General features: G+C 39.3%; 3 protein-coding genes and 1 long non-coding RNA gene across 8 annotated transcripts in view; 3 read left to right on the top strand and 1 right to left on the bottom strand.

The window, feature by feature from the left end:
* The window catches only part of LOC106521972 (homeobox protein Hox-A5), a gene marked incomplete in the record, with an annotated part of 7172 nt that extends 4547 nt beyond the window's left edge, over positions 1-2625 (top strand). The window contains 2 exon segments of the mRNA XM_014014759.1: positions 332-598; positions 1749-2625. Of these exon segments, the coding sequence (XP_013870213.1) occupies positions 424-598; positions 1749-2248 (675 nt within the window).
* A 405-nt stretch (positions 2626-3030) lies between these two features.
* hoxb1b (homeobox B1b) lies at positions 3031-4532 on the top strand. The gene is made up of 2 exons (XM_014014757.1): positions 3031-3878; positions 4022-4532. Exons 1-2 carry the CDS (start codon positions 3395-3397, stop codon positions 4309-4311), a joined length of 774 nt encoding a protein of 257 aa, XP_013870211.1. The 5' UTR covers positions 3031-3394; the 3' UTR covers positions 4312-4532.
* Positions 4533-5481: 949 nt separating this feature from the next.
* On the bottom strand, positions 5482-13930 carry LOC106521974 (uncharacterized). 4 transcript variants are annotated; one of them, XR_001310735.1, is made up of 3 exons: positions 13586-13930; positions 11508-11643; positions 5482-6000 (listed from the first exon to the last, which is right to left on the bottom strand). It is a non-coding gene; the product is annotated as an uncharacterized LOC106521974 (long non-coding RNA). The 4 variants fall into 4 exon arrangements; XR_001310736.1 differs by having other exon boundaries at positions 13686-13930; XR_001310734.1 differs by lacking the exon at positions 13586-13930 and adding an exon at positions 12804-12876.
* Positions 13931-14037: 107 nt separating this feature from the next.
* The window catches only part of skap1 (src kinase associated phosphoprotein 1), a 37930-nt gene continuing 29190 nt past the window's right edge, over positions 14038-22777 (top strand). Inside the window, exons 1-5 of one of the 2 annotated variants that reach the window (XM_014014754.1) lie at positions 14038-14121; positions 15039-15091; positions 15948-16053; positions 17008-17033; positions 17959-18063. In XM_014014754.1, the coding sequence (XP_013870208.1) occupies positions 15052-15091; positions 15948-16053; positions 17008-17033; positions 17959-18063 (277 nt within the window). In that variant the 5' untranslated portion in view covers positions 14038-14121; positions 15039-15051. Of the gene's footprint in view, positions 14122-14570; positions 14862-15038; positions 15092-15947; positions 16054-17007; positions 17034-17958; positions 18064-22777 lie in introns of those variants that run through there. The other variant, XM_014014755.1, reaches the window with a different exon arrangement.

The following is a 22777-nucleotide window of genomic DNA, read 5'->3' as shown; positions in this document are numbered from 1 at the left end:
AAATCAGTAAGCACTTAATAAAAACTCACTTTACTCAAAAAATCTAAGAAAAAACCCAAATTATCTAATTTTTCTACTTTTTTGTTTGTTTATATCTAAAATATTAAAAATATGTTACATATTTTATCCAGGCATCAGTTTGAAATCAAAGCAAAAATTAAAAACAAGCAGATAAAGAAATGTTCAAACTGACTCTCTGCAGGTTTTTTGTGTTTTGTTTTCCTCTCTCCAGCCTGCTTGCTATTCATGTCAGCTCAGCATTGAGTTGAGAAGATGGATCATTCCGTCTCCTCCCTGATTCTCTCTCCTTTTCTCTCCTGGATCCTCTCAGGCTCCACGCCTTCGGCTCTCTGGAAACCCGCCACGTGACATTTGGCTGCCAGAAGGTCAAAGTGGGGGTGCCCGGTGCTGCGTTTCAGGGAAATGCAGAGAAGCCACCATCAGAACCACCGGGACCTCTTCAGCCCGGCTCTGGGTGCCTCGGAGGACATGTTTGGGTTCCCGCAGAGGTCCAAACCACAAAAGTTCACAAAAAAGATTTTCCCCTGGATGAAAGAGTCCAGACTCTCCAATCAGAGCTCAGAGCCGAGAACAGCAGGTAGGAGCAGAAAATAAAGGGTTAAGTCATCATTTTCTCATCCTAATAACTCAAACCCTAAATTATTTTCTTCTGAGATTTGAAAAAAAGTCAGCTTAAGCTGCAAAGATCTAACTTTTAAGTTTAAATGTGTTTTGGGGAAAATAACAATAAATCCAAAATGAGCAAATTATGTTTAAATCAAAACAAAGCAGAAAACCAACTGAATGATATCATTTAAAATCACAAGTTTGGCTTCCACCTTTTTAACGTACAAGAAAATTAGAAACAAAATATTGTTTAAAAGCATCAAAATGCAGGCTAAAGATAAACTAAAACAACCCAAATCTGAACATCTTTAATTTACTCAGAATAGTTTTCTATTTTATTTTTGTTTTTATTTTTTATGCCTCTGAGCCAAATTTTATTATTTATTTAATGTTTATTTTGAAGGGAAGGTTTACTTCCTTCCTTTCTTGAAGTCCTGTTAAATAACATATAATAAATGTTATAAAATAATGTTTTCAYACAATGATGGGGAGATGCAAGTGTTAAAACTATTCTATTATTATTTTATGAGGTAAACACCACAGAATTGTTAACATTTCTTAATTTAATGAATGTTGACTTGAGTTAAGAGTCAGGATTTGTCAAGATTTTCTCCTTTTGTTTTTTGTTAAAAAGAACAGCTGTAAGGAAAAAGAGCTACACTGTAAAAATGGTTTTGAACACTATTAAATTTTATTTATGCAGATAATTATAACTGTACTTTAGCTCAGATGTAATTTACATAAATTACCATATGTTTAACTATTTATTTTCAGTTCAAACTGAAAACTAAACATAACTGACTAAAAGTAAATTAATCATCAACATTTAACCAACATGGTCTCTTTGGTCTAATAACTGTCTATAAAAGACTGTTTTAATGTAACAAAGCAGAAACTTTCTGATTTGACAAAAATGATGCAAAAAAACAAAATTCGACAAATTCTGAGAAGCTTAAATTATTAATAAGAATTGATTCTGATTTACCAAAATAAAACTGTTTATGAAAATGTGTTGTATGTATGAAATGTTTAAAATTAACCTGATTTATTCACAGATTAGCTGAGAAGGTTGATTTTACAGTGCAACGTCTTTGCGCGTTTGACGCTGTCTTTCTCCGCAGACTGCGCCCAGATGTGYTCGAGCTCGACCCCGGCGGCCTATGGCAAGCGCACGCGCACCGCGTACACGAGCGCGCAACTGGTGGAACTGGAGAAGGAGTTCCACTTCAGCCGCTACCTGTGCAGGCCGCGGCGCGTGGAGATGGCGGGCCTGCTGAACCTGAACGAGAGGCAGATCAAGATCTGGTTCCAGAACCGGAGGATGAAGCAGAAGAAGGACCAGAGGCTGCAGCGGGGCCCCAACACCGCCTCCTCTTCCTCCTCCTCCCCGCCCTCCTCCCCCTCCGCCGCGGGCAGCCCCACCCTCACCAGCCTGGGTTACGTCCATCTGGGCGCTGATTACCAACAGGCCTACCCGGCAGAGTGCTCCAAATATCCGGCTGCGAGCTTTACGCACGAGCCGCAGTTTGATGCGCAATTCGAGCCGCACACAGCTGATCTGAGCGGCTCATACTTCTGTCAGGACCGAATCCTCCAGGCCCCAAAACTCACTCATCTGTAGCAGCTGCATGCAATATTTAACAGCTTTTATTTATTTKGATGTTTACACTTCCTGCGCGTTTTGGGTTTAATTTTACGCACGGGTTTGTTCTCTTTATTTATAAAAAAACACTACGATTTAGAGTAAATTAGCTCAAATTTAAATGTTAATTATTTAAGAAACAAAAGAAGTGAGTTGAATTTTAATCCMGTCATGCACGAGCTCCACATTAAAGTCTACTTTAGGAGCCAAAACGTTTAGAAATTGCGTTATTTAAAAAAAAATTCCCAGTTAAAGCATATTATGAGTCTCATTACGTTAATTACAGGCAGGATCTTTCAAGTGTTTGGGAGATTTTCGAACTGTGTGTTTTCTTTTTTTTTTTAGTGGGCTTTAAAATCGTCTTTTGTTCTTTTATAGTCAAAATGAACCAAACAAGCTGTCAGGGATTGAGAAAGGAGCTGTGATGGATCACCGGAGTCTCTGCGCTGACATGTTTCTGCAACACGAGCGGGTCTGAACCCAGTTTGACCAAACGTTTCAGTCACAAAACAGCCAAATCACCAGTTTGACTTAAAATATTTGAAGTTAATGCGCTGTTAGCATCTGAGGGAAAAAAATGTGCAAAAACCACAAATTAATCGCTTGATTAAGATTTTGAGCGAAGCGCAAAATATGCGAACTTCTTACTGTCTGCGTCTGTTAGCAAAATATCTCATGGACCAGTAAACCGATTTTTGACCAAAACAACTTAATCATGTCTCATTATTTGACCTCTGAAACTTCTAAAACAGACAGCGGGCGACATACATCCTCCAACAAACATTTATTTATATTTAATATTCTTATTGCTGGTAACTGTTAGATAGTTTGAAGGAGTTCTGAGTGCAGATGTGTCCTGATGTTTGGGTTCCTATCAGATGGATGAGCTGCTCTGATTCAAGTGTTTGTCATGTAAATGGACCCGTTTGATGGACGTGACGGACTGCTGCGGCTCTTTGGCCATTGGCTCCCCCCGGGTCACATGACGYGTCAGGAAGGTGATATGAGGGGTGGAAGGCAGTTTTTACAGCTTTGACATACTCCCTGTAGGTCAGGCCAAAAGGGGAGCAGCCATTAATGACTGCTCGGGCTGAGTTCTGAGCGGACAACGGGCCCAGGTTCGGGATGAACTCCTACTTAGACTACCCGGTGTGCAGCCGGGGAGCGAACCTGTTCAGCGGCAGCGCTTTGAACCACAGATACGCGTCCGGCTCTTGCGCAACAAGTGATAGTTACGCACCGGATGGCCGCTTTGTGGCTTCTGCGCCACACCAGAACCTCCCTCTGCACCAGCAGACCCATGTCAATCTGGACCTGCAGTTCTCGGCACCCGGGAATCCCACGTATGGATCTCCTCTGGAGTACGGCCTCGCTCCAGACCAGGACCGGAGCTTCCTTCAGGTCTCACCGCTCGGAACAAACATGGCCCCCTACGGGGACAGCTGCGGGCCCGGAGGCGCAGCTGCGGGTCAGTATGTGCAGTTCGAGGAGCAGAGACAGCAGGAGTATTCGGTCTACACGAGGCCCCAGTGCAGGGAGAAGGAGCCCGTGGAGGAAACTTCCAAAACTTTTGACTGGATGAAAGTAAAAAGGAATCCTCCAAAAACAGGTTTGTGGCAGTGTGTCCAAACCGTAACAACACAACAAAGCTTCATGATTAATTCTCAAACATTATTAATCCATTTATTCTGACATTCATACACACGTCATGCATCAGCTCCATGTTTTCCATCCATCTCTCCTCACGTGCAGCGCTCCTGTCGGAGTTCGGGGTTCCGGGTCAGCACAGCGCCATCCGGACCAACTTCACCACCAAGCAGCTGACCGAGCTGGAGAAGGAGTTCCACTACAACAAGTACCTGACGCGGGCCCGGCGCGTGGAGGTGGCGGCCAGCCTGGAGCTCAACGAGACGCAGGTGAAGATCTGGTTCCAGAACCGGCGGATGAAGCAGAAGAAGCGCGAGAAGCTCGGCTGCGTCCCGGCGGAGCGGAAACCCTCCGGTTCCGACGCCTCCCCAAAGACAAAGGGGGAAAAACTGTGAACAATGACGGGACTGTGGAGGCCGGAATCAATTGCACCAAAATAGAAATTTACTTATCGGATTTGTGAACTTTACAGGGTATCTTCATGTCTGAACCAAAATGTTCCTCTCTTTTTATCAGGAGCTTGCGTTGTTTTGTTTAAACACTGTTTGCACTATTTATTTACAGGGTATTTTCCAACATGACTGACTTGAATAAAGCCTATAAAATGAAAAAAAAAGTGTTGCATTTGTTGTGAACACCTGCAGACAAATCACCTCCCATAAATGTGAAAAATCAAATTTTATGTGGTTTTAAAAACTCCATAAATATAGCTCAGTTAAAGTCTGATGCAAAAACTCCATAAATAAAGTAAAGTCTGACTTGCATAATGTGACAAGAGGAATCTTTCACAACAAACAGGGTGGTTCTGGGTGACCTTTTCACCTCGGAATACCTCCAGGGGCTCTAAACATGACAACAAACTGCAGGAAGCCAGGCAGCCTTGATTTGTTACCCAAATTCTACTCGCTTGTCACCGATTTCTTCTTGATAGAAAGAAGAAAATAAAACCAGGTTTTAAAGCTATGAAAGAAGAAAAATAATCAGACAAAATCATCACATTTTCTCTTATATTGATGGTTAATGCCATTAAATTGAAGCAAAATTTGATGCTAAATACCACGTGTTTAACTAAAAGACCAAAGCTAAAAACAAAAAAGCTGTTTGGGATCAAGACTATTTTGATGCATAATTCTCAGATTTCTTGAGGAACATGCAGATAAAAGTGCTTTGTTGATATTGAGTGCGTACCTGCATTTCAGAAATATTAAATATATCTGGAAAGCTACTGGAGTAGATGCTTTTAAACAGAACCATATAACCAGAATAACATTTTGTGTTTGATTTTATAGTTTCCAGAGAAACAAACAAAACAAAAACAGCCATTACCCTTTAGTTAAAAGCTTCCAGGACTGGATCACCTGGTTTCTTGTGACGAAGTAGGGCGAGTGGTTTCAATATTTGCTCTGGGGGGGGGGNGAGTTTACACACATACACACACACAAACACACAGTTTCGGCCCTAACAGCACTAGCCTGTTGATGCCCTCCTTCCTGCCTTGGAGCTGCAGGTTCACGCAGAGTTCAGCCACAAATGAATGCAGAGACAATCTGTCAAGACAACCAGAGTAAAGTCGTGGAGCAAAAACTCCCATTTTATTATTATTATTATTTTTTTTACGCTTTAGATATTTGCAGGTATTGCTTTTAATATTCAAGCTAACGAGATTGTGGAACATTCTGACCAAACCGTGTGAACTTTCATCTCTTTAAAGCGTCATTAAGAAAAGAAATCGTTGAGCTCTTTCACAAGAATGAATACAAGAATTCACAGTTTATTGCTGTGGATTTAGAAGAAGAGCTCAGATGTTTGACGTGCTTTAAAAAATAAAAATAAAATAAAAACAAAGCCTGCTCTTTGGTGGACTCGCGAGGCAACAGATTCGACGGCAGCAGAAAGAGAGCGGTGCAGAAAACGAGTGYTCTCTGCCGACTCTGGAGGTAATCCCTCAGCGCTCCCAGCAGGCTCTCCATCTGGAGGCGTCAGAGTCGGCGGTGAAGCCAACACCGAGGAGACAGATGTTCAGCTGGGGGAGAGGGCGAGGAGGGTTTTTTTTTCACCTTCGGCTCATCAGCGCAAAGATGTTTCTGTGGGAGAATGTAGGGCAAAGACGAGAGGACGGGTTACAGCTAATAATAATAATAACAATAATAATAAACTACATCTTTGTTGTTCTGTTGGCAAAACATCTCCTGGTCAGATTATAATGAAACTCTCACTAAGCAGTGGATCTTTAATGGGTACATTTTTGGACTTCAAGGTGGCTAAAGCAGCTAACTGAGCTTAGCCGACACAAAACAGCTGATGAACTAACATTTGGTGTGGTAGTAGCTGAGAGTCGTCTCTAAAGGCCATGATGTATGCATGGTTCTGTCATTTGTCAATATAAGAAGATCTCAGTTTAAAACTGATGTGAAAGATGAACACATGCACTCCTTCAAGGCCTTTTTTTGGGAAGTTTTTGCCCATCTTTCTTTGATTGGTGCCCTCTCCCTCTGTGCTCTGTTTGAGGCCGGCCCGGTGCACTTTCTACCCCATGCTGCTGCTAGTTGTTGCAGGTTTCAATTGCCGGGCTCACTTCCTCGGTTTTCCACCGGTTCCTGTCGCTCGTCACTCTGCGGGGTCCCCGCGGGCTTCAAAGCAAACTGGATGCGGTATTCAGGGCATCGCAGGAGGGCTGGCCATCGAAGAGACGCCACGGAGAAGAAAACTTTTATTGGCAGGTATCGAAGGCGCCGTTTTTTTGTTGAGAGTTTCAGCTCGATTTCAAGGTATTAAAACCAAAAAAATCTGATTGTGTGGAGAAAAGCGTAAATAATACTGAAGAAATTGTATTTTTCTGCTAAAATACAATGTTAATGCTTAGTTCTTAATAAAACAGCAAGCAGAACAGAAGCTAAAATCAAACAGCAGCTAAAAACTCAAATTACCAAAAATATTGCTATAAGCTACATCAACAAAGCTGTAGCTAAACACCTATAAGAAAAGCCAACAGTAAAAGCTTAAATCAGCAAAACAGTAGCAAAATGCTAAAAATACCAAAACTGTAGCTGAAGGTTTAATTAGTAAAACCATTGAGAAAAGCTAAAATGAGCAGAACAGTGGCTGAAAACTCATAATAACAATTCATAACTAGTGAAGTTTATATTACTAAAACAGCAGTTTAGAACAAAACAGTAGCTAAAAGCCAAAACAAACAAACAAACAAACAAACAAACAAAAAACAAGCTAAAAGCTTACATTGGCACTAGTCAAAAATTAAGCTGTGGCTTAAAGCAAAAATGAACAAATCTATAGTTAAAAGCTATAAACAAGCATTGTTTTTTTTTGCTATGAGCTAAAATGAACAATACAAAATGTTAAAATCAGCTAAATCACAGCAAAAAGCTTAATGTTGCAAAACTAGCTCAAAACTAAAATGAACAAAACAGTAGCTAAATGCTAAAAATAACAAAGTTGTTGTTAAAACGCTAATTAGCAAAGCTATAATAAAAAATTTAAAACTAGTCTTTCATTAGCTAAAAGGATCACAGAATATATATTATTCTGAAACAATTTTTTTTATGTTTTTGAAGGAAGTGAAAATACCTGAATGTATTTCTAGGTTTTTTTTTTTTTTTGTTTATCAAGAATAATAATTTAGAAAGTATAACAGTGGATATATTTGGTTTGATGCTGCTGGTTGGACGAAGACACACCTGAAGACGTCACCTTTGGACATCAGAAACGATAAAAAGCTTTTGTTTTCTGAATGAAATCTGTTCATTGTGGAAGAAGGAGCTCCCCTCTGTTCTTACTAATAAAAATAGTGGATTTTGAATGCCAAATTTAAATAACATATATTATTACTCATAGTGCAAACACACATTTTAAATAAATTTCATTAATTTGACATCATGAAGGAGATAAAAGTCACCTTTTGGATTTGTATTAATTTTAAATATATTTATATCTTTCCCATTTATTTGTTATAATTTGTGTAACGATATTGTTAAGGTATAAACTGCACACTTTCTTCTTTTGTTTTGGCACCGAGCCTCCTTACAGCCCAGCCTGGGAGGCTCTTGACAACCATCCCCCCTCAGAGTCAGGCTCGATTGGATCTGGAAGCAGCAGCTGACCCGAAGCTCCTGTCTCCTGGATCCCTCCCTTGCGACTGGATCCTTTCCCCACTCCATCAGCATAGTAACTGAGAGAGACAAGTGACTTGGCCAGGGTTAACGTCTTAATACTCTCTGGGATTGCCTCCAGGATCCAAATGGCTACCTCTAATAGTTTTCCTCCTCTGTGTTGCCTGTCAGATGGCTATGACTCCAAAACCATAAAAACAAGACTCTAGCTGTGCGTAACGAAGCAGCACAATCAAATAATGAGGGGTGGTGAGGAGGAGCAGCGCTCCCCTGAAAGGTTTGCTGTGAGGATCTGGGACACTTTGCATGTCGAGGCTGCAGACTTGAAATTAAACCAGCTCCTTTCCATCAGAGCCCAGGAGGGGGTGGGGGTGGGGTTTGGACCAGAACTCAATCAGTGTCACGTCACATGGTTCAAAGCGGCCAATTCGACGCTGCCAGGAGGCTGAGAAATGCAAGGTGACAGTTCATTTTACCAGTGACAGTGTGTCGGTCTCGCTTGCTGGTTCCCCAGTCAATTTCCAGCGAGCGGTGAAGGTTGCTGGAGACAGACAGCGGCTCTGCACCTCCTCCTCCTCCTCCTCCTCCTCTTCATCCCATCGACCCTGCTCTGCTTTGTATTCCAATTAACTGGACAGGGGGAGAGGCTGCAGGATCACAAGAAAAACGCAGACACATTCTTCTGGCATTTTCCCAGTTTCTCAATACCAATAGTGCTTTGCTTCTTTCTCTCCTCCTCCTCCTCCTCCTCCTCCCTGATTGTTTCAGAAACCAGTCGTTCCCTCGTGTGAAAGCTGATTCGTTTTCCTGCTTTTCATTTTTCCGTATGTTCTTTGCAAGTTCAACTACTTCTGCACACTTTGTGCTATTTTAGCCATGAAAACGTTCAGCTCATTCACGACATGGGTGCTACAACTTTTGTTTTTTGTTTGTAACTTTTACACTTTTCAAAATATTTAAATTAATGTACAATTTTTTTAAACCATAAAATACACTAAGATTTCTTCAGCTCTTTAAAAAAACAATGTTCTGTTTGGAACGTTCAGTTTGTTTTTTATGTTACTTTTGGATTTTAGCTACCATTTTGCTACTTTTAGCTTTTGTTATGAGATTTTAGGTTTTAGCTTGCCCTTTGCTTCTTTTAGCTTATATCTATCAATTAGCTACTGTAGCTTTAGCTAGCCTTTCTTTTATATTCTAACTAGGTTTTTGATACTTTTAAAAACTTCTTATTTTTAACTACCCCTTTGGTGTTTTTTGCAACTTTAATTTTGGTGAGCCTTTAGTTACTTTTAGCATTTAGCTAACCTTTTGAGTTTAAAGTGTTTTTTTCCTTTAGCTTACAGTCATTAGTTTGCTATTAGGTTTGAGCTACCTTTTTACTATAATCAGCTTGCTTTTTGTTACTTTTAATTCTTTACTAATGTTTTTCTGCTTTTAAATAGCATTTTGCCACTTTTAGCTAGCCTTTTATACTAGCCTTTCATTATTTTAGCTTACAGCTATCATTTTGCTACTATAGCTTTTAGCTTGCATTTCCATACCTTTATCTATTCTTTTGTTACTTTTAAATTTTAGCTAACCCTCTGATGCTTTTAGGTAGCATTTTGCTACTGTAGGGGTTATCATGATTTAACAAATGCATAAACATTCTTAGTTAAACAACAAATGAATCACGAACAGAAGAGACTGTTCTGTCCATTATCTGATTAAGAGAACTGAGGGGTTCTCTTCCACGGTTAGAATGACCTGTCATGGCCTAAATAGAGTTCAGTTTGTGACAGAGTTCCTGTCCTCTCGTCAGGCCTGTCCGAGGCCTGCTTCGAGGCAATAAATCTTGTTTCTTCACTCGAGGTGACCCCTACACTACTTTTAGCTATCTTTTTATATTAGCCTTCACTTTTTATTTAGTATTAATTTTGCTACTTTAGCTTTTATAGTCTTTTGTTCATTTTAAATTTTAGCTAACCTTTTGAAGCTTTTAGGTAGCATGTCGCTACCTTTAGTTAGTCTTTAGCCTTTTGCTGCTTTTAGCTCAAGTTTTGCTCCTTTTATCTTTAAGCTATTATTCTGCTATTTTCAGATTTCATTTAGTTTTTTTTTGCTTCTTCTAACATTAAAATCTCAGTTTCAGCTTGTTCGGCAGTGCTCAGCATTCACGTTGCTTTTTCACAGAAAATGTAATTTCTCTGGTTCATCGAGTGTTTCTTCCCTCAGAGACACTGAAAAATAGATCCCGCTCACACTTTCATACATCACATGTAATAGAGGCGTGTAATCCCTCCGTCACCACAGTAACTCCTCCTAACAGACACCTGGAATAATGCTGAATTAATATTTTTAAATGGCTCATCTATTCTAACATAATACGATTTGAATGATTTTCCATTCGGTGCTTTCAGAGCTGACATTGATCTGAGCTGAGGTAACTCCCAGAGTCAGATTTGCTCCTCCGCGTGTCTCCATGTCCTCTATCTATCATCACTTTTTTTTTTTCAAACTTCGCCGCCCCCGTCCCTCCTCTGCGCTGACATATGTTTGAGCAACGGGAGGGTTGGGAATACAATGATTCGGAGGAAATCCGAAAAGTAAACTGGCTCTTTTTATCTCCTCGGGCAACACAAACAATTGCAGCAGATCCTTAAGAATCAGGGCAAACACCTTTTTGTTATTAAGGGTTAAAACGCTGTGACACGTTTGAATTAAGGAAACAACTTGAGACATTTGTGAACGTTTCGACACGTGTTTATGTAGGATTATGCCCCGCCACCAAAGCCAGAAGTGAAAAGTCAGGTTTTGGCGAATTATTTGTGCTCTTTCGACAGTGGAAATGTCTCTGCTTATATCTGGAGAATGCAGCTTTTTCTGTATGTGTGTGTTTGCGGGACAGGATGCGCGCACACACACACACACACACACACACACACACACACACACACACACACACACACACACACACACACACACACACACACACACACACACACACACACACACACACACACACACACACACACCATGCCCTCAGGATTCTCCTGACTCTCTCCTGGCGCTATCAGATCAGAGAGACCTGACGTCCCTCCCCGCACCGCAATGCAAATGAAAAGGAATGTGCTGATAAAAGGCCAGATCCTGGAGATGAGAGGGCAGGAGGAGGACAGCAAATGCTAAAGGTGGGGAGGGAGGGAGGTGGGGGAGGAGAGAAGAGCCTCTTGGGGAGATGAGAGGGTGGCTGAGGAATCGGTGTTGGTAGTAGTGGGAGATCATAGCCGTGCTCCCCCCTCAGCTGTGTTTGATACGGGGCTTTTGTCACTCTTTCAGAGGTGCATTGTTGGGTGGTGTAATCCCCGTCGGATTACAAAGAGCTTCCCTTTTCATATGGGGGGAGGGGGGGGGGGCTGGCCCTGAGCTGTCAAGGGGTGGGAACCTCTTTTCCAGGGGAGGGGACCCTCAGTTCCTCTTACCTTCACAGGGGCTTTTAGCTGGGAGGCCAGTCAGGCTCAGGTCAGCGTGGGGACAATCCTGACGTGGGACTCAACTCGGCCTGACCCCGTGGCTTCCTGTTGGGAGGCGACAAGGAAGGAGGTCCCTATGTGACAACTTTAAGTATGGAAAATAAAAACAAACAAACAAACAAACAAACAAACAAACAAACAAACAAACAAACAAACAAACAAAAACAACCATTAAAATATTACTAAACGGAGCGTAGTACTGCTTCTGTAAAACTGTCCTTATCATACACTGACAAAGGCGAAAGATAAGGTCTTAGCTTGTGATTGTTAGCTTGTCTGTAGCGTTAGCAAAATATCTCATGAACCAACAAATTGAAATTAAATGAAAGTAGAAGACCATAGCAAACAGAAAAATTAGTATAACGCATCTGATGATGAGCTAAAATTAGGTAATATAAATGACCAAAACGTCTATAAAACTCAATCATTTTTAGAACAGAATGGTTTTGGTTTACAAGTCTGCTGATATGCATTTATCAAGGAATGCAAAGGCTTTTGTCCCCATAAAAATTTTAGAAAATAAATCATCCTTAAAACTGTATACAGGTGATTTTGTCTCCCAAAGCATTAACACAACCATTCAAGCAATTTTTAAATTTTATCCAAAGTTCATTTCTGGATTAATTTTAATAAGGGCATCCGTCCAGCAAAGCTTAATATATGCTGGCCACGTCAGCAGCAGTGTCGAACAGAGATTTAGTTACTCAATTCCTTTTTTTTTCTTCTCTGTGTTCCAGTAATACCGGATCAATAASACAATAGTGAGGGCCACCAGTATTTCTGTGCTTCTGCAACCACTGCCTCCTCTGTAAGGGTCAATTGTGTGTGTAAAAGACCAGTCCAATTCAATCCACCACTGTTCACCCTCTACTGGTAATCTGAACCATTCATCCACGGCCTGTCACATGTTCTGAGGGACCAATTTAGTGGCGCAGCATTCAAGCATGTGTCGACTGAAACATCCTTGTTAGTTTTTTTTTTCTGCTCAGATCAAACATCCGCGGAAAGATGTGAGAATTTCTATAACCCATTTAGGCAGGATGTGCTGAAGAAAATTACATTTAGTAGTTAAATTATGTGTTGTTTTACAGCCTGCTAAAATGCAAAGCGCATCCTGATAGTTATTTCTTATGTTGATAAACAAGACAGCTTTATTTTGCTGGATTTTAATAAAGCAGTACACGTCCTCATTTAGACTAAATTGAAACCGATTTAATGGCACTTTAAAATCTTGTAAAACTTGACCTTAAATGTAGAGTTCTTCCCCCAACCTGGCACCTCTGAAAGCATTTCAGCGCAGCATGCACGCACGCACGCACACACACAATAAATAAATAAATACACAAACAAACAAAAAATAAAAAACAGGTGGTGCAATCAGTTTCTAGTATTCTCAAATGCAATTACTTGTGACACCTGCCACCGGAAGTGCCAGTAGAAAACAGTGGCACTTGTGACACCTGCCACCGGAAGTGCCAGTAGAAAACAGTGGCACTTGTGACACCTGCCACCGGAAGTACCATGAAGTTCGTGGCACTTGTGGCACTTGTGACACCTGCCACCGGAAGTGCCAGTATGAGGGGCGGTGTCACGATTTGCGCTCGGCCCTTAACGTTTGTTGCTGCTTTTTAATTTTAAAATTAGCCAAACATGTTTATGTGAATATAAACGAGTTGATGAGCGATTACTTATTTAAGTTTAACTAAATATCAACCAAGTATTAAACAGCTTACAGCTTATTAAATGTTTTACTTGCTTAACAATATAAAAAAGGCAATAACACTAATCAAACAATTAAAAATGTAATCTGTTCAACTGTGTCTGTAACCCTAACTGATAATCCAAATTTAGCAACTTCTCACGATGAACTGTCTTTTACATTTTCAAAATTTATAGGATTTTATGTTTTTGAAGACAGAACTAACAAGTGAATACTAAATAAATAAACAAACAAATAAATATAATCTTAGAAAGTATAAACAAATAAATAAATTAGCTCACATTTAACATTTAACCCAATCACTTACTTGAATGCAGCACGTAATGTAAACAACGCCTTGGACCACTTGATGATAAGATAAATGTGTTGTGTTTTTATTCTAACTTTAAATAAAAGAAAACCCTTACTCGATTGCACAGGCTAACAAGTAATGTTAGCTTCTTCTTCTTCTGTTGTTGTTTAATGGCCGTTGGCAAACAACGTTTAGGTGCATTACCGCCACCTTCTGGAATGGAGTGTGGGCCAGAAGGCCAAAACAAAACAAAACAAAACAAAACAAAACAAAACAAAACAAAACAAAACAAAACAAAACAAAACAAAACAAAACAAAACAAACTCTAAATCCTAACAAATAAACCTGTGGTTTTTAAGAAATTAACTAAAGCCTTGAAAACAAGAACTTCCATTCAGCTAATGTTAGCTAAAGACGGTCAACATTAATAAAGCAAAGAAGAAGAAAAAAGAAGGCCTCCTAGGTTGCGGGCCGCCAACGTCGAAGAAGAAGAAAATCGCCTCCCACCCAACCAGGCTAGTGTTAGCCTCCAACGGACCATCCTATCATTGGTAAGAAAATTAGAGAAATAAATGTTCAAAGCGTCACGTTTTCTGAATGTTGAGATAAATAAGCATTTATAAAAATGCACATAGTGTTCTAAAACACAAGGGTAATGAAATTAAAGCTACCATTTTATCTGGTTTAACTCTTATGCTAGCTAACTAGCATGATTGTCCTCAGCATCCTCAGTCGATGAAGCGACTTAAACTATTTATTAGACACGTTATTTGCTACTCGTTTAAACCTTACATGTTCATAAATTATCATGACAACATATCATGGGATGAAACTACATATTTTAAAAGTAAATTAGCAAACTATTTATAAAAAGTTATAAAACAATAAACAGCTGTTTTTGCGGGATTTAAATAAAAAAGCTGTCACTTAGTAATTTCAGAAGCAATTATTTTATTAAAACAAAAGTTAGGCCTAACAGTAAAACTAAAAGGCTAAGATTAGTAATATGTTTCACACAAATTTTTGAGCAGCAGGATTTCATTGTCCAGAAATCTTTACCTACATTTTTGTAATGTTTAAAGCAGTTTGCAGGAATCCTAAACAGTTAAAACCAGCCATAAACCTTTTTCTGTCAGATTAGTTCTGCAGCATTCAGTAAGTCAGAGGTGTTCTCTTGTCACGAGTCAAGCCTTCAGGAACCAGTCTGCAGAGGAAGTTGTCATCTGTGCACCTGCTCCACCCCATGTGCAAATCTAGAGCGGAAGTCAGTTTTCAGTGCAACAAGACACAGGTGGTAGGCTTATTGTGTAACTTACTGTACCTATATAGGCTTTAGCTGTTTTTGTTGTGGAGCTGTAGCAGTTTGTCAGGGACTGGATGTGCATAACTTCTGATTTGGGGTCATAATCAAAGCTTCAAGGAGTAGAAAAAGGCTCACCATTCACCTAAAGCACTTTGTATTGAGCAGGTGAAAACCAGGGATGGGGACAGTCCCGATCGACATCAGGAGGCTCTTGAGTGGTAACATTTTTCTTTTCTTCACTTTTAATATTCAAAAGTACAATTTAATCTTCAAATCCTATCATTGAAAAATAGCAAACTTATTCAAAAGTGATGAATTATAATATTTATGGGTCGTGTATGCAGACACTTTGACTTCCGAGCAAACAATCTGTTGTCCGTTTTTCATAAAAAAGCCTGTATAATATAAAGTTTTAAACCTGGCTTCATTATTTATCCTTTACCATATTTGAATGTTCTGCTACGCTACCAGACAGTTCTCTAAACGAACATTTGCATATGTCAGATAATTTGAATAATAAAGGAGAAGGACCCATACAAATAGAATCAGAAACGTGATCTGGACTAACCTGTTTTGTCTTCATTATAATAAAGATGGCATAAAGGTGGCTCTCACATTTATGTTTTGTTTTGTGTTTTACAAGTTGTAGTTGTCTCTTCCAATCACATAAATAGGTATTTAGCTTTTGGGAAAACTATGTTGCAGTAAATTTCTAGCCAAATGAAGGCTTAAGATCCTAATAACCATAACTCAAAAATGCAACATTGCTGGCATATTTTAAAAAATCTAACCATTTTAGTTTGAAATATCTGTAAAGGTACTGAAATCTCAACCTTTTATCATCAAAAAGACACCCTAATATACAGTATTTACATAGAAACAAGTTTTGTTGGGGGTTGTTGTGTCTACGTATTCTGTTCGAAACAAAACACAGAGTAGCTGCTAACCGCTAACATCATTTTGTTGATGGGTTTATGTGTCATGAGGAATTTTTTCCTGGAGCGTTTGATCCATAAAAATCTCCAGAGAACACATAGTTTACTTGTTTCTTCCCGATTTGTTTGTACTTGTCAGATTGTGAGTATTTTGTGGCGGAGATCCTTCATGACGAGAACCTAAGTGAAAGCACAGAAGAGACGCGGAACGTCCTACTGAATAACTTTGAGGTGGTTAAAGGAAGGTAGGCTTCTACATCTTGTAACACCAGAGGCGCTGCTGAAGTGTGACTTCATGGCACCATTATTGAACATTTGCTGTTAATACTACAAAATCCTGTTAACTGTAGCTGTAATTGCTTTAAATACAGTTTGCAATTTGCATTAGAAAGAACTCGTTTAGTCTAATGGCACCAAGTGGGAGACTTCCCTCTTGCTCTTATTTATTACTGTTTACATTTTTCAAAGATCTCATGAATTTTTTTTAATCAAATATATTCAGTTTAATGCAGTTCAATTTGCTTTGTGAACAGTCCTTAAAAAGAAGTGAAACTCGTAGATAGTTGACTCCGGAAATCCTTGTTGTCTGCACTGGATGTGTTACAGATCACTTGTGGTTTTGTGGCTTTTATTGCAGGAAACAATTGCAGTATTTTCGTAGCGACGCTTTAGCTCAGGGGTTCTTGAAAGTTTTGGGTCTGGGGCCCCCTTACAAGGGTGAAAAATATCCAAGGACCCCCTTATAAACCCTGTTTTAAAAATAATTTATTGTTATTTTAACTCCTAAATGCCATGCGAATATTACAATTTGTTTGGTTTAGTAGCTATGTTTGCTTTACTGGTGCATTTCACTTCACTTTATTCATTTCATTTGTAACACAAATTAACAAAGTACAAAAAGTATGCAATCACAATAAAATCAAATAAAATGAAAGACAGGAGAAGAAGAATAAATCTCATAACATCGGCCCCTTTTTATACCCAAAATATGTTCAAAAGAAAAGTAAAATAGTTACCCAGATGCATTTTTTTTATAAATAAAAATCTAATTAACAATTTATTTAAAATTCTTGAGGACCCCCAAGATACGGCTCGTGGACCCCAGTTTGAGAACCTCTGCTTTAGCTGAGCTTTTTTTAAAAAAAAATCATAAAAGCAGAAAGAAACACTAATTTCACTAACATGTTTTAATTTTTCAGATTTCCTCAGGAGTTTTCTTTACCATGTAAGTACATTCTTAGTTACGTTTTCATCAGTAAATGAAAACAGAATGCAATGATTTGCAAATCTCAAAAACCTGTGTTTTATTCAAAATGGAACACAGAAAACATATCAGATGGTGCTCCTCTAGATGTGTAATGCCAGAGGCACTAATGCACTCCCATACCATCAGAGAGGCAGGCTTTTGTGCTGATAACAGGTGATGGTCCCTCTCCTCTCCACTACGGAGGATATGGCGTCCAGGCTTTTAGGTAGAATTTTAGAATAATTCAAAATCTCTCTCGAAGTTTCTGAGGGCATCCTGACTTTTTGCTAGCTGACAAAAGGTGCCGGAAAACTGAACATGATGCCTCTCTAGCTAAATGTTTGGTGGCGTCCGTGCATTTCAAAAACAATTTTAAATTTGGGTTTGCATTTACATATGGTTTCCTTTTTCCATGATAAGAAATTCAGCCTTTAAAGTGCTCGCTTTGTACCTTGTTATTGCCTTGGTGATAATTAACCTAATTAGATGCAAAATGCTCCTCCATTTTGCTTTCTTTTCAGCCTTTTGTTAATCCTAATCCAACTTTTTTTAGATGTGTTGCTGCCATAAAATCCAGATTATTAATATTATTTTTAAATCTTTTTTTCTAACCTCACGATACCCTACATCCTGTTGTTGAGGGCATTTATTTTAGACTGGTTTTATTTTAAATTTTAAATAAAATGTGTATTTATAATATTTTACTAATCCTAAATAGCTAGGGGAAATCAAAAAGGAGCACAAAGCAAAAGCTTTCTCGAGAGGTTAAATTTCTTAGTTCAAACATTTGATACGTTGTTCATGTTCCAGTGTGATTAAAACGAGGTTGTTGTTTGTGTGACAAGTTTTGGAACATTTTCTCTCCTGACATTTGCTGTTTGTTTGTATTTCACACATGAACAAGCACGCTCAGTGGAAGAAGATGGTTCTGATGACAACCGCAGCTCCAGTTTGGGTCGTTCTGCTCCTTCAGATGATGCCTCAGACTACCAGGATGAAGCCTCTGAGTGTAAGTTCACAATAATCCTGATTCTGGATCCCGCTGTGTGATTTTTATTTGTGTGTGTGTGTGTCTTCATGAGAGGGATCATAGGCTTTTTGCGCAGTGCGGAGGTCTTTTCTCAAAATGGTCTAATTACTTTGTAGCGAGGACAAATTAAAAACAGAAAATGCGAACATTAAAATCACGTCGTATCTTTATTAACACATGCTTCTATTGAAAGGCTGAGTTCTTTATTAACAAGGAAAATGAGTCGGTACCAAAAGTCCTCTGAGAAAACTAGTTTTTAACACATTCACAGAGCTACGCCTCGCCACAAGAAGAACAGGTGGGTCATTTTGTTATATTGCTGCAAACCTTTTTAAATTTGGAAAAACAAACCACATCTATGATATTTCTCTCCCTCCTTCCTCTCTGCTCGATGACATCAGCAGCTCCGCCTCCCTTCTGGCCACCTCAGGTATCCTGATGGGTCACAGAAACCTGAACGGTGACCTAGAGCTCCCTCCAGTGGCAGATCCTAGGCTCGTTTTCTGGTCTCTGGTCTGAGTTGTGTGTGTGTGTGTGTGTGTGTGTGTGTGTGTGTGTGTGTGTGTGTGTGTGTGTGTGNTGATGTCTCCTGACATTGAATTTCATGCCTGTCCCTGAGAGGACGTGAGACTGACGGCCTGCTCCTCATCAGTCAGAGTTTGTTTGTTTGTTTGTGTGTGTGTGTGTGTGTGTGTGTGTGTGTGTAGTGGGAGGTGAAGAGGCAGCCCACACAGGGAGGAGGCTTTGTAGCTGCAGGCTAATGCAGTGATTTATTGACCCAGAGCTCTTCTATTCTTTCACAACTGGGTTTGAAATACAACACTGTACCTGAGGGGCCATGTGCGTTCCATCCCTCTCTCCTATTATCAATCTTTCTTTCTATCTTCCTTTCTCTGCCTCCCATTCAGACTTTTAGTATTTTTGACTCTAATAGCCCTTGACGTGACAAGCCGCAGGTGGGTATTACAGACTCTGCAGCCTCAGGTGCCCATCTCTACTGTTTTGATTTTATTTATTTTTTTTAAATCTCATGAGATAAAGCAGGATGCACACGGAATTTCTCACCACTAAAACGAGGAACATTTCCAGTCATTTCAAGATGGTTAATGCCAGCTGGATGGAGTCAAACTCGATCTTTTATTTGGAAACGGTTTAATGAACTTCCCTGCGCTCGGAAGAGAAACGGCTGCTCGTCTCCGCAAGTTCTAAAAAACAAAAAGATAAATCATAGCAGATGGTGTGAAAATAGACCGCAATTAGGCACAACAATTATTTGTTTTTTTTTTAATATATTTGAAAGTAAATAAGAAGAGATTTCCTTTGGGAAGCATACAAATCGAACCATAAATTTTCCCTTAAGGCTACACTGATAACACTCGTAACTACAAATGGCCCTGTTTGTTGCTGTTAAAGCTCACACGTATGGCTTTTTTATTGCCTCCCTTAAATGTGAGAAATGACTATTTATTCTAAACTTTTTTTTCTCCTTGAAAATCAAAGACCGATGCTTTTTTTTTTTTTACAGTCACTAACTACACCTAACTGCTACTGTGGGATCAATAATCAAATCTTTTGACTTGGAAAGAAAAAGCCCTCGCAGCAAAGTCTGTTATTGCTCTGGAGTTGCAGCCATGTTGGCTCAGGAAACCGGTCTGCGTCCCGACTAAGAGGGCATGTTGAGTTCATAGTTCATCCTGTGTTCACAGCCAGTTGAAAGAACCTGCTCACACATTTCTGCTGGGCGGTCCGTGTTAAAGGAAGAGGGGGTGTTAGTGGAAAAATATCAGCATGAGTTCTCAGAGACACATTTTAAAAATTTTTTTCAGAGAAGCATTTATCCCCGATGGAAATTTAGGAGTGATTTAATATTCTAAAATTCTTTTTATGGCAAAAATTATTAGAAATGATCTAAAAATGGATTTTGTGATTGAGAGGAATGAACGGAGAATTGAATCACTTCGGTGTTTAATAGTATCTTTTCTTTTTTTTTCGGTGAGCGTACTGTACACAAAGGAGACTTTGTGACTCGGAGGATGTATGAGCCGTGGTAATCGACCGCCTGCCTTCACTGCACTGCGTTCTCTAACCAGTGAGTGAGTGAGTGTGAAGTCGATGGCTGCTTTTACACGCAGGAGGAGCCTGCGCCGTTTGATTAGATGCGGTGGCCTGTTGTCTTCAGAGGACTGGGTGACACCAGATTTGTAATGGCTGACAGGAACAGATGGAGCTTCCTTTGTTAGCCTGGCTGTCTGCATGGTAATATGAACTGAGTTTCACCCGCCGACCGCACCGGTGACCTAACCGTGCCTGCAGCCTCACCCCGACTCCGTCTGCACCCCACCCCGAAGCATCCACCGTCCAGGGCTCGCGTGCATTTTAAGGAATTTTTATTCCTCCATCACGCTACCATTCCAGCATATTATGCATACATAAACAAACACGGGCGCGAATTTCTCCTTCTGGCGTGAAAGAGCTCTTTAACGCACGCGCACGCCCTCACACAGACACAAATAGACCCCAGGAGACAGCTGGAGATGTGGGGCTTTTAGCCCTGTCATGCTGTTCGCGGGTCAAGTTTGTGGAGTCAAAATGGTCTGTTTGTTTTGCTTTGATTGGGGAGCTYTGCTGGGCGCTCGGGGATGTTTGTTGGGGAGCTGCAGAAATGACTGAGCGCTGCAGGAAGAGCTTCGTTTCAGGAGGCGTGCAGAAAAGATGCTCTCTTGGTACGATCGCAATCATTCTAGTATGATGTCGCCAGAATTTACTTGGGTTGTTCAATTAAAAATAGCTTCTTTTTTGACTGATCTGAATGGAATAACTGTGAAACTACTTTTGAAATGTATGATCTGACATTTATTTATTTATTTATTTATTTATTTGAACAAAGGATGAGTAATGTGACTGATCTGTTGCTTACAGGATTTTGCTGTTCCTACCCATTAATATGGTAAAAATCACCACCAACACAAACCTTGATTAAAAAAATCAGAATAAAACCTAATAACTGCAATAAAATGTTTTTTTTAAATATTTAAAGTCTTTAAGTATTTAAAACAAACAAACAAACAAACAAACAAGATTCTATATCCACGTTAAATTAACTAAAATTTACAATACGCGATAAATTGCAATTTTTTTTGTTTATAAAATTATTTTAGATTTTTGCTTAATTTGTTTTAAAATCCTGAGTTTGTTATGCAAGACTCCAAAAGATGGCCACTACCATTAAATATGGAAGATCTTGTAGTTCTTTGTCATATTAGTAAAATATCTCATGAACCACCGGATATATTTTGTTGAAATTTTCTGAAAGGAGTTACTGGAGACACGTCTATGTAACACTAATTGTGGTACTAAAAAGTTAGATATTATATAAACTCAGAAGATTAGGAAATGACTACAGGAGCTGATGTCAGTAATCAATAAAAACACCACAAAAGGAAGCTTAGTTGCAGTACCATGTATTTGGAAACAATTTAAGTGACCACAAAAAGTAACAATTAAACATACAAAACACAACCCATAAAATAAAAAACCTATATTTACAACACTGCAGTCAAATTTCAAAGTAATGTGCACAAAGTTTTGTGGAAATGAAAGAAAACCAACAGTCACAAAATCACAATTTTCCCTTAATTAAATGGCACTGATTAACACAGTCACCAACTGACTTCCCAACAAAGGAAGAGTCCATGATTTTATTGTTTCTACAATCTACAATTCAAAAACTTTTAGAACCAACCCATTTCAAGATGGCCGCCACAGCCAACTCATTTTCAAGAACACAAAAATGGTTATAACTCAGTCATTATTACAGATATTGAGCTAAAATTTAACGTGGTAGTTCACAACACATACCCTGAGCATGACCTCTCTCACTATTTCATAATATGACTGTAACGTTTTTCTTTTTAAGGCTTTTTTATAAGGTAGTCTTGATTTTGAACTGTGGCGGGTTATATGCATTCCTTTTGAAGAATGGAAGGCCTGTTTTTGAAGGGTTATCTCTATAAAACAGCAAAAGTTTTAAGGTATCTGTCACTAAAGACAAAGAAAATCAACCTGCTCCATTTCCTGAAGTATTGGAAGCAGATTATTCAGTTTGCCTTAAATATTTAAGATTTCTTTTTCTCTCGGTCGACACGTTGATTGATTAAGTAATACTTTCAGCTCCAAAGGGACGTTTGTTCGCCGACCAGGAATGGGCTCTATCAGTGATCACTTTGCTGGCCCAATTTCCTAAACCAATTACTGGCACCAGTATGCGGTTGGACAACCAATTTGAAGTTATGTCTCACTGTTGCCTATTTCTCATTTGAATATGAGGGGCCGATGCACTGCAACAACATTATTACACTGCTTGTAAATARAATATTAAATCTAAATTCTGTCATTTTGGCTGAAGCTTGAAAAAGCCATTTTAAAGTGAAGCGTTTTTGAGAGTGCATGCCCGGGTCTGTCAGCTGGTGATGTAGGGACGAGGAAAAGCCAGCTGACAAACTAAAACTCCATTAGAGGGTTAATCTGCAGTGTTTAATGTGCCAACTGGACTTTGTTTGTGTTTGAAGTTCAGCTGTGAAATAAAGGAAGTCGAAGCCTTGCGGAACAAACCGCTCCGTAGTTAAAAGATGTTCTCCCTTTTGGTTTGGCTCCTCAACAACTTTTCTGTCATTTATATACTGTATAATATATA

The sequence above is a fragment of the Austrofundulus limnaeus genome, unplaced genomic scaffold (genome assembly GCF_001266775.1).
Source record: "Austrofundulus limnaeus strain Quisiro unplaced genomic scaffold, Austrofundulus_limnaeus-1.0 Scaffold119, whole genome shotgun sequence".
NCBI lineage: Eukaryota > Metazoa > Chordata > Actinopteri > Cyprinodontiformes > Rivulidae > Austrofundulus > Austrofundulus limnaeus.
The sequence above is the reverse complement of the archived record's forward strand: the minus strand, read 5'-3'. Positions and strand labels throughout refer to the sequence as shown.

Coding starts and splice junctions, on each gene's coding strand:
- hoxb1b (XM_014014757.1), top strand. CDS start 3,395: ATGAACTCCTACTTAGACTACCCGGTGTGCAGCCGGGGAGCGAACCTG. Junction 3,879..4,021: donor AAGGAATCCTCCAAAAACAG/GTTTGTGGCAGT, acceptor CCTCACGTGCAG/CGCTCCTGTCGGAGTTCGGG.